This window comes from Adiantum capillus-veneris, chromosome 14 (assembly GCF_014529385.1).
Source record: "Adiantum capillus-veneris isolate H3 chromosome 14, ASM1452938v2, whole genome shotgun sequence".
NCBI classification, from domain to species: domain Eukaryota; kingdom Viridiplantae; phylum Streptophyta; class Polypodiopsida; order Polypodiales; family Pteridaceae; genus Adiantum; species Adiantum capillus-veneris.
The window spans coordinates 24,915,940-24,925,804 of record NC_140944.1 but is presented as its reverse complement, the minus strand read 5'-3'; the positions used below and the strand labels follow the sequence as shown (position 1 = coordinate 24,925,804).

General features: G+C 39.9%; 1 protein-coding gene across 1 annotated transcript; it reads left to right on the top strand.

The window, feature by feature from the left end:
• Positions 1-560: 560 nt before the first annotated feature.
• LOC147442106 (actin-85C-like) lies at positions 561-2,029 on the top strand. The gene is made up of 5 exons (XM_086529588.1): positions 561-647; positions 1,265-1,405; positions 1,625-1,661; positions 1,802-1,856; positions 1,954-2,029. The coding sequence occupies exons 1-5, from the start codon at positions 561-563 to the stop codon at positions 2,027-2,029; spliced, it is 396 nt and encodes a 131-aa protein (XP_086385714.1).
• The last annotated feature ends 7,836 nt before the right edge of the window (positions 2,030-9,865 follow it).

The window sequence follows — 9,865 nt, the reverse complement described above, 5'->3', positions numbered from 1 at the left end:
GTTTTCTCATCTTCGGTTGAGGGATAACTCATCTTTTTATCAAGAGCTAGAAATTTTTAAGGAGTCTTTTTGGGAAAATACAAGGGGTATTGTGAGAATGTTTGGAATTTGAGGGGTATTTCAGGAATTTTCCTTTGCAATAAGTCTCCAAACATTAGACAAATATGTTTCCGTTGGTCTTCTTGCAATCAGTCTCATAGTTTTGTCATCTGAGTTTTTGACTCCGTGCATCATTGACAGCTCGCAATCCATCCGCGTGCGCGCAGACGGACTGTGACCTCTTTCCCTACACAATCTTCACTTTTTTAGGGTATTTTGGTTACTTTTTTGATAGAAAATCGACACAATCAGAGGAAACATGAGACTCCCCTACAAAATGTCAATATTTTAAGGCTATTTTGGTAACTTTTTTGAGAGCAAATTGATAGTCGTGTCAATGAGAGGAAACGTGAGATCCTTAGCAGAGCTCGTAGACCGTCCGCGCGCGCGAATGGATTGTGAGCTCTTGAACATGCTAGCAGCTAGAGCAGACATTGTAGATAGTTGTTGGCAAGGTGGTGATGCTAGCAACGAGAGGCTGGGTAACTACTCCCGTTACACTTACAGATGACGAGACCAAGGCTCCTGTTACACGGCATGATGGCGAGGTGATAAACGGGGGGATCTGACGTTGTCGACAACACAAACCCCACCCACATCCTCTGGAGATGTGATTCCCTATGCATGCCCATTACCTCGCTGCTTATAACGGCTGCAAAACATGATCGCACAAACCCCACTCCCATCCTCTACAGATGTGATTCTCTATGCATGGAAATGCAAAGACATGCTACATCGTTCATTAAGGAGCGCGCGCGTTCAAGAAGCTGGGATCAACACCCAAACACCTAACACATATACAAGTTCATACAAGTACATGCCTAGCACTGCAAGTTCATACAAAGAGTGGAGGATTTTATATGGCACATGCGGTTGCCTGTCTTGCATGTGTGTGTGTGTGTGTGTGTGTGTGTGTGTGTCCGCGCACGTGCGCGGGCACGCGTGCTTTCATGCAAACATGTCCAAAAGAAAATCAATGTCCTAACAACTTTGCACATCGCTGAATGCAAATGGACGTTGAGGTAAAAAATACTAGACGCTAAATGCAGATGGACGTAGAGATCAATCACGACTTTGCAGATCGCTGAATGCAATGGACCAACATCTCTTTTCAATCTAGAAAAACAGGATTCAAAAGAATTAGTGTTGTGGATGACATGTGCAGGTGCAGGATGGATTTGCGAGGGATGATGCACCAAGAGCAGTGTTTCCGAGAATTGTGGGGAGGCCAAGACATGCCGGTATAATGGTCGGCATGGGGCAAAAGGATGCTTATGTGGGGGATGAGGCACAACTTCCAAGAGAGGTATTCTGACACTCAAGTACCCAATTTACCATGGCATTGTCACAAAATGGGATGATATGAAAAAATTGTGGCACCACGCTTTCTTTAATGAGCTAAGATTAGGACCGGAGGAGCACCCTATCCTCCTCACAGAAGCTCCCCTTAATCCAAAGGTGAATCGTGAGAAGATGACACAAATCATGTTCGAGACTTTCTATGTTCCGGCCATGTACAATCCAGGTAGTCTTTTCTCTCTATGTGAGAAGACGTACTACAGGTAATCCCTCTCTCCCAATTTCCTCCATGGTTTTAGCATACAAACATGAATCAGATGTTAATTTCAAAAATACGATTGTTGCACTGGCTTCTAATCCATATGGCATTACCATTTACTGAATGTTCTATATGAGTAACCAGGATTTGTGTTGGACTCTGGAGACGGGGTGACCCACACAGTGCCCATCTATGAAGGGTATGCCACTACACACTTTATTTTGAAATACACATCTCCACACACACACACACACATACACACAAAGATCTATGTAAATGCATGTCCATCCATGCAGCTATGCCCTTCCGCATGCAATCCTGCGGCTGGACTTGGCGGGAAGGGACCTAACAGACGCACTGAGAAGATTTTGACAAAGAGAGGCTACTCCTTTACAACAACGACTGTAGAACGGGAGATCGTGAGGGACATGAAGGAGAAGCTGGCGTATGTAGTCCTCGACTACGAGCAAGAGTTGACTTTGATTGAGGTCAAAAGTACCAGACGTGCCCATTACACTTGTTGCTTATAACGGATACAAAACATGATTGTACAATGATATGATCGCCAACATTGTGAAAGGATAGCCTCCATGGTTTTAAGCTTCAATTTTCACGTTCATCTTGTCGAGGACGTGTTTGCATAGAGATTAATGATCACTGCCAATTCTTTTTGAGATGGTAATTAACGGGCATGACTAAGAACAAGGTGTTGCAGGATGTAGTGAAAGGATTGATGCAGAAAGTGTTAGTAGTATCGCACCCTGCATTTCTAATGTACGTCAAAGACCTTCATTAAATATGGCCACACTTTGAGAGAAAGAAGACTACAGAAGCCACCGCAATCATCCAAAATCAGTCCATATATGCATTGGCAAGAAAGGTCTCTAAGAGCGATGCTTTTCAAAGTCTTTGAGCATGTTGGATGCTTGTTATATGTAGTCCATGTGCAAATTTTGCATTGGTTGATGCGCTCGTGAGGTGCTTATCACAGATCTTCCAAGGCTGTGCCAGTGGGGAGCTACAAGAGTTTAGTGTACATTCTCTTCAGGGGGTGAGAGGATGTGGTAGTAGGGAGCGGCCTTCCTAGTGTGGAGAAGCACACTTGATCATCCACACCTCTTCAAACCTATTCTCATCAACATCACCATGTGTGGGATCCATGGACCATGTGGTTTTGTTATTGCTATGAATGTTTTTTGCATGAGAAGACTTGGGCAGCTCTAAGGTTGAAAGGAATCCATGTCCATGTCGTAGTTGTGCACAAAATTTTAACTCGAAGTACATATAGCACAATGGTATCTATAGAGTGGGCGATGGCAGAGCTATTGTGTGCCCCAAAATCAAAGCTAGCTAGTTATGTTTCAAGAGGAAATAATTGCACTGGTACAATCGGGGTAGAAAGTGGAGGAATCCCATTTTAATAGCCTGGCATACCTGCAAGCATTTGTTAAAAAAGTTTTGAGGCTACACCCACAAGTGCCACTTCTACTACCGCATTTGGCTAGGGATCCGATTGGGATTGTCCTCTTTTCCTTGCCAAGAGATATCCTCCTTTTTGTGAATGTGTGGGCAATTGGCAAAGATGAAATCTTGTAGGAAGTAGCCCATGAGTTCAAGCCTTAGAGGTTCTTGGTTGGTGTTCATCCAATGATGTGGGGATCTTTGGAGGACAAAGCTATATAATTTGGTTGCTTATACCTTTTGAGAGAGTCCGCAGACGATGCCGAGGTGACCATTTAGTTGTTACCATGATAAGCCTTGTCATTGCCAATCTTTCGCATTGTTTTCATTGGCATCCCTCTTGTTTTAACATCCTAGAAGGTGAGGTTATGCGGATGTCTAATTCTTGGTCTAGTTTCATGCTGGCAAAGACATATTATTTTTAGCGACACCTACCATCTACTACAAAAACTTTAGTAGTCTTGTTTTACATGTATCTAATCTTTCAAGAAAAAAACATGTCGAGGGAAAATAAATATCCCATGCACGGTTAGCTTCAACACAAGGGTAAGTATTCAAGTTGTTAGTTCTTTTCCTTTGATCTATGGATAGAATAATAAGAGGCTCAATATATCCCAAAACTCTGTTGCGAACTTGCCTAGAATAACCACTTCTTTGTAGTCTTGTCCATGTGCTCCACTCCCGCCTTTGTGCACCATTATTCTCTCTAATAGCGGGCCCACATCAATTGAATTACCTAACACGTGGTTGCCCATATTTTCCTAGTCATGAATCACTAATCTGTGCCTTCATCAACTTTCATACATGACAATCTCCTTTGCCATCCTTCTTTTTTCAACTAATAATACTCATCATCGCAAGCTTCCCTAGCCACCTTCATTAGCATTGTGAGATCACATACACATATCTACATACATATATATATATATATATATATATATATATATATATATATATATATATATATATATATATATATATATATATATATATATATATATATACATACATATACATTCTCTCTCTCTCTCTCTCTCTCTCTCTCTCTCTCTCTCTCTCTCTCTCTCTCAGAACTAGAATGCTTCTTCAAGAATTTGTCTCCATGGCTTTTATTTTTTGAGACTTCCACTTTTGGTGACCAAAGTGTCCTCCAATCTAGAAACCCTTCACATGTTTTGAGTAATGATGAATGGTTTTGTGACCGACTGAGCCTCTAAAACAACAAGCTCCTCAAATGATCATCATGATCTACGACACATACAACCTAATGATACCTTTGCATGCGTATCTACACCATCAAGATCCGATACACATTTGCTAAAAGTTACGAGTTCAAATATTAGTTATCGTAGACTTTCACACATATCCAGATCACATAATAAAATCTACCATATTCACCTTCTCTGGGCCTAGTCAAAAGATTCTCCCTATGAAAAAGCTCTGGGTGATCCTCCTAATGCTTTTAATGTTGAACAATGTTTGAACCCCTCCACCATTGACCATTGTTCTCTTCTATGACTCCCATGAGGCACATAGATGGCCTAGAGAGAATTGCTCCAAAGGAACCAATCAATTATTGCCCAATAACATGCTCAAAGGCCTACAAAGGCCATATTCTTACAATAAATGGTAAAGTGAACAACCCAAAAACCATGGTTGCAAATCATGTAACCCAAAGAGTCCATAATGTAGCATGTGTAAGCCTAGACGAGGCAAATCCCATTGAGGGATTCGAGAGTGATAACAAGACCACTCTCTGAAGGTGAGGAAAACCCTCACATGCCAAAATAGAGGCATTATATGGACTTACAAGAGTGATTGCTCGGGGGGTTCACTATATAGAGATCTTGTAGCACGTGCCTTCAAGAGGTATTTATAAAACCTCCTATTCTAAATTTTTTGAATTATATAGAGACCCTTTATGTACTCTTTATGTACCACTTTTCTCAATAAAAAGACCCCTTATGTGTCAAAATTTTCACTTTTTCAATTTAAAATACCCTTCTATATGTATATTCACTGTAAGTTCATAGGAGAAATTAACCCCTTCTTGACTCTCTCTCTCTCTCTCTCTCTCTCTCTCTCTCTCTCTCTCTCTCTCTCTCTCTCTCTCTCTCTCTCTCTATCTATCTATACATCATTCAAGTTCCATTGACTATCATTCTCCTCACATTTTTCATAGGTAGTACTCAATTAGCTTCCCCTCCCACTTATGAAAATTGGTTTTTTTGAGCATGCAATGGAAAAAGATCTTTTTGTTTGAAAAAAGCTCTAAAATAAAAGCTCACAAATTTATTATCCCCCTCCTGAGTGGGGGCGGTGGCGGGCAACAAGAGAGGTGACCTCTAAACACCCCTCAAGGCTCCTGTGTAACTCAATTGGGGCTAGGGCAACCACAAGCAAGGAACAACAACAACAAACCCACAGCCAAACAAGTGAAGGGGAACCACCTAGTTATGGTGTGCGAACTAGGATGCAAGAGAGATTTTGTCACACCCAAGAAGATGCACTACAAAACACACGCAAGAAATCTCACACCAAGACACACACCAAATGGAGCAGAGAGAGCTAGAGAAAAGGGGAGAGAGAGAGAGAGAGATAGGAATGAAACTTGCGTAATACCTTGTTTGTGGCTTGCAAATGGAAATGGTTCATTGTGATGCTATCGTAGAGCTTGTACAAAACTAACTCAATGCTTAGTGAATGCTAAACATAGCCAACACACACACATTGTCTTAGGGTGTGGGAGACCTCTCACCAAATACCCTATTACAATGGACACAAAATTGGCAATGAAAACACACTTTTTAAAACAAGATCAAATGATAGAAACTTAAAATACAGAAGTCACCTTGAATTCACCAAACCGTATTGCACAAGTGAAACGATGAAGATTTGAACGTTGGATCACGCCTTTGATGCACCAAACCTCAATTTATTAATGATGGAGGAACATATACAATAGTGGTTTTGAGATTTTTAAATCACGCTCTCTCAGACTACAAAAGGTTCTTCATATTAGCGATGCTAGCAGTGTGACGCTCAAATGTGAAAGTCCACGGCATCGCTATGATCGTCACTATAAGCGTCCCTATAAGTGTTGCTATATTATTTGTTGCATAGTGACGTCGACAGGGGTTAAAAAATAAAGTGAGAGCGCAAAAAACTCAGATCTCAGATCTGAGTTTTGGCGCTATAGAAAAACAGGTATACCCCTGCCTCTCTCTCTCTCTCTCTGTGACACACACACACACACACACACACACACACACACACACGTGAGGAGAGGAAGTAGAGCCAGGTATGGTCCTTCCCTCTCCTCCCTCTCATGTTCCCATCCCCTCTTCCTCTCTCTCTCTCTCTCTCTCTCTCTCACACACACACACACACACACACACACACATTTTGTGTGTGTGTGTGTGTGTGTGTGTGTGTGTTGTGTGTGTGTGTGTGTGTGTGTGAGAGAGAGAGAGAGAGAGAGAGAGAGAGAGAATGTACACACATACATAAACAAAAATCACATATACACACACATTGAATGTTCCCTTCCCCTCTTCCTCTCTCTCCCTCTCTCTCTCTCTCTAACACACACATTTTGTGTGTTAGAGAGAGAGAGAGAGAGAGAGAGAGAGAGAGAGAGAGAGAGAGAGAGAGAATGTACACACATACATAAACAAAAAAACACATATACACACACATTGAATGAACAAAAATGTACACACACATGCATAAACAAAGAATGCACACACACACATTGAGAAAGGAAGAGAGAGAGAGAGAGAGAGAGAGAGAGAGAGAAAGAGAGATAAGAGGAGAAAACAAAGAGAAAAAGAAAGAGAGAGAGAGAGAGAGAGAGAGAGAGAGAGAGAGAGAGAGAGAGAGAGCAAAGAGAGAGATAAGGGGAGAAAACAAAGAGAGAGAGAGAGAGATAGATTAAAAAAGTAGAGAAAATATGAAATGAAATGTTATATTAAGATTTAGGGTTAGGTTAGATTTAAGATTACATTTAAGATTAGGTTAGATTCAAATTTAAGTTAGATTTAAAATTAAGTTAGACTACATTTAAGTTAGATTTAAGATTAGGTTAGATTACATTTTAAGTTAGATTTAGGTTAGATTACATTGAGGTTTATGTTAGATTTAAGATTAGATAAGATTTAGGTTTATGTTTAGATTTAAGATTAGATTAGATTTAGGTTTATGTTAGATTTAAGATTAGGGTAAGATGTAAAATTATGTTAGACTTAAGATTATGTTAGATTAGACTTAGGTTATTTTTAGATTTAGATTTAGGTTAGATTTAAAATTAGATTTTGGATTTAGTTTTTATATTAAAATTTACCTTCAGGATTACGGTTTAAATTTAGAGTTAGGCCAATGGTGATCCTCTCCTCCTCTCCACGGATGCGGCATTAAGTTGGAAAGCTTTCAACGGCATGATACTTAGATTGGAGGCAGACATGTAATGTGCACAGTAATCCCTCGAACAAGGAGCTGTTATGAAGAGATGTTAAGCTGCTGTGAAGAGATGTTAGGCTCGGTGTTTTTCCTTGCTTTAGCTCCTATTTACTTTCTCATCAATTCACTCCACTTGGTGTAATCATATGCATGCTACCTTTACTTATCTATTAGAGCTTTTAGGGCATGTCAATGAAGGGGGAGTTCCAGCTAAGCTCAATGTTTTGCCCAAAGAGCAAGTACTAGGTACACAACAATATGTATATTCCCATCAGAATCTGACACCTATTAACTCACCCACACTAACCATGTTCAATTAGCTCAAAAAAAGGGTAGGTAATGCCATATTTTGAGAGATGTTTTGGGCCAATTTGATCTTTCCCTTCCTATTCTATGTATTTTTGTGTACCTTAGGCCTCCCATTGGACCAATAACACTAATTGAACTTATGCTTTCTTTAGTTAATTTTTCATATTCTACAAGGTGACTAATGACTCAAAGTATGATGCTTTTTATGTTAGATTTAAGATTAGATTAGATTTAGGTTTATGTTAGATTTAAGATTAGGGTAAGATTTAAGATTAGGTTAGACTTAAGATTAGATTAGATTTAGGTTTATGTTAGATTTAGATTTAAGATTAAGGTTAGATTTAAGATTAGGTTAGATCTAGGTTAGATTTAAGACTAGATTTTGGATTTAGTTTTTATATTGAAGTTTACCTTCAGGATTACGGTTTAAATTTAGAGTTAGGCCAATGGTGATCCCTCTCTTCCTCTTCACAGATGCGGAATTAAGTTGGAAAGCTTTCAACGGCATGATACTCAGATTGGAGACAGACATGTAATGTGCACATTAATCCCTCGAACAAGGAGCTGTTGTGAAGAGACGTTAAGCTAATGTGAATTGCTACAGCTAAAGAAGAGGTAAAGTGGTTTTTTCCACTACATACATTGTCATGTAGATGTGGGTGTGTAGATTTATCATACCCACAAATATAGGCATTGACCAATAAAGACGAGATTATAATCTGGTGGTGCTGATCTTCGTGCACCTCTAGACCGAGGTGTGCGGGGATCGGACATGACTAGAGAATGTGAGGTAGTTTACAATGTGATCTAAGAGAGAGAGAGAGAGAGAGAGAGAGAGAGAGAGAGAGAGAGAGAGAGAGAGAGAGAGAGAGAGAGAGAGAGAGAGAAAAGAGACGGAGGATGCCAATAGAAGATTAAATTTATGTCCAGGTTATAAGGTTTTTACATTCATTATGAGTAGTGACGACGATGTGGGCCGTCCAACCGAAACACCTAGCTCTCAACAAGGATCTTATGTCCTTGTAATTAATGCAAACATGTTGTGCGACGGGCATGACACGTTTCTTTGCAGCATGTTCGCAAATTTGGCGAGTTTGACCCATCTATTGTAGATCAAGTTGTTTCCAACTTGTCGGACTCTAACGCTGGCCAACAAGCAGTGTCCAAACCTGCAGACTAACACTGAGGTGTGAGCAAAGCTCCACAATAATAGCACTAGCAAAAACAAGATGCAAACTTACACTCAGGTGCGAGCAAAGCTCCACAACAACAGTGTTAGCAAATAAAATTCAAAAAAAAAAGAGAAGAAAAATTACCTGCTCGGCTCTGCTCGGCTCCCCTCTGCTCTACTCTCTCTCTCTCTCTCTCTCTCTCTCTCTCTCTCTCTCTCTCTCTCTCTCTCTCTCTCTCTAGCAATCACGACAGTTCGTTCGAACTTTCACGACGCCTTTTTTTATAAGGCAAACAGTATTTCCATTGAAATATGTTTCGATCGAAATATTGTTTGATCGAAATATAGTTTGATCGAAATATTGTCTATTCAAAGATACGCGTATAATATGGGTATATAGCATAACACCAAAATATACGTACAATTTTTGATATATGGGTGTATAAATGCAACTTAGTTACACACTACTTCCAGACCTAGAGTGGACTAGCTATACCTACTATTCTCAAATACCCGTTTCATTCACACTCTGATGATCTTCTCATCTCAAGCTTTTGTTGTAGATTCAAAAAACTTTACTTGCATGCATTAGGATTTGGTTGTATTCTTTCTACAACTATCTAATAGCTTCTGCTTTGTAGTAAAAAATGGAGTTTAATACCTTGGAGAGCATCTGCAATTGGAGTTACTTCAAGTGGCTAACTTTGCTAGTTAGCTACTAGGTACATACATGTACAAGCCTTTGAAAATGCACAATGTCAATGGAAAAACTTTGATCAGATTGCAATTGGAGGATTGGAAGCAATTTG

What these genes read in the sequence shown, in the direction of transcription:
- LOC147442106 (XM_086529588.1), top strand. Translation starts at nt 561, where the DNA reads ATGCTAGCAACGAGAGGCTGGGTAACTACTCCCGTTACACTTACAGAT. An exon ending in AGGCACAACTTCCAAGAGAG is followed by an intron (nt 1,406 to 1,624) that starts GTATTCTGACAC and finishes TGTACAATCCAG; the next exon opens with GTAGTCTTTTCTCTCTATGT. An exon ending in TGTGAGAAGACGTACTACAG is followed by an intron (nt 1,662 to 1,801) that starts GTAATCCCTCTC and finishes ATGAGTAACCAG; the next exon opens with GATTTGTGTTGGACTCTGGA.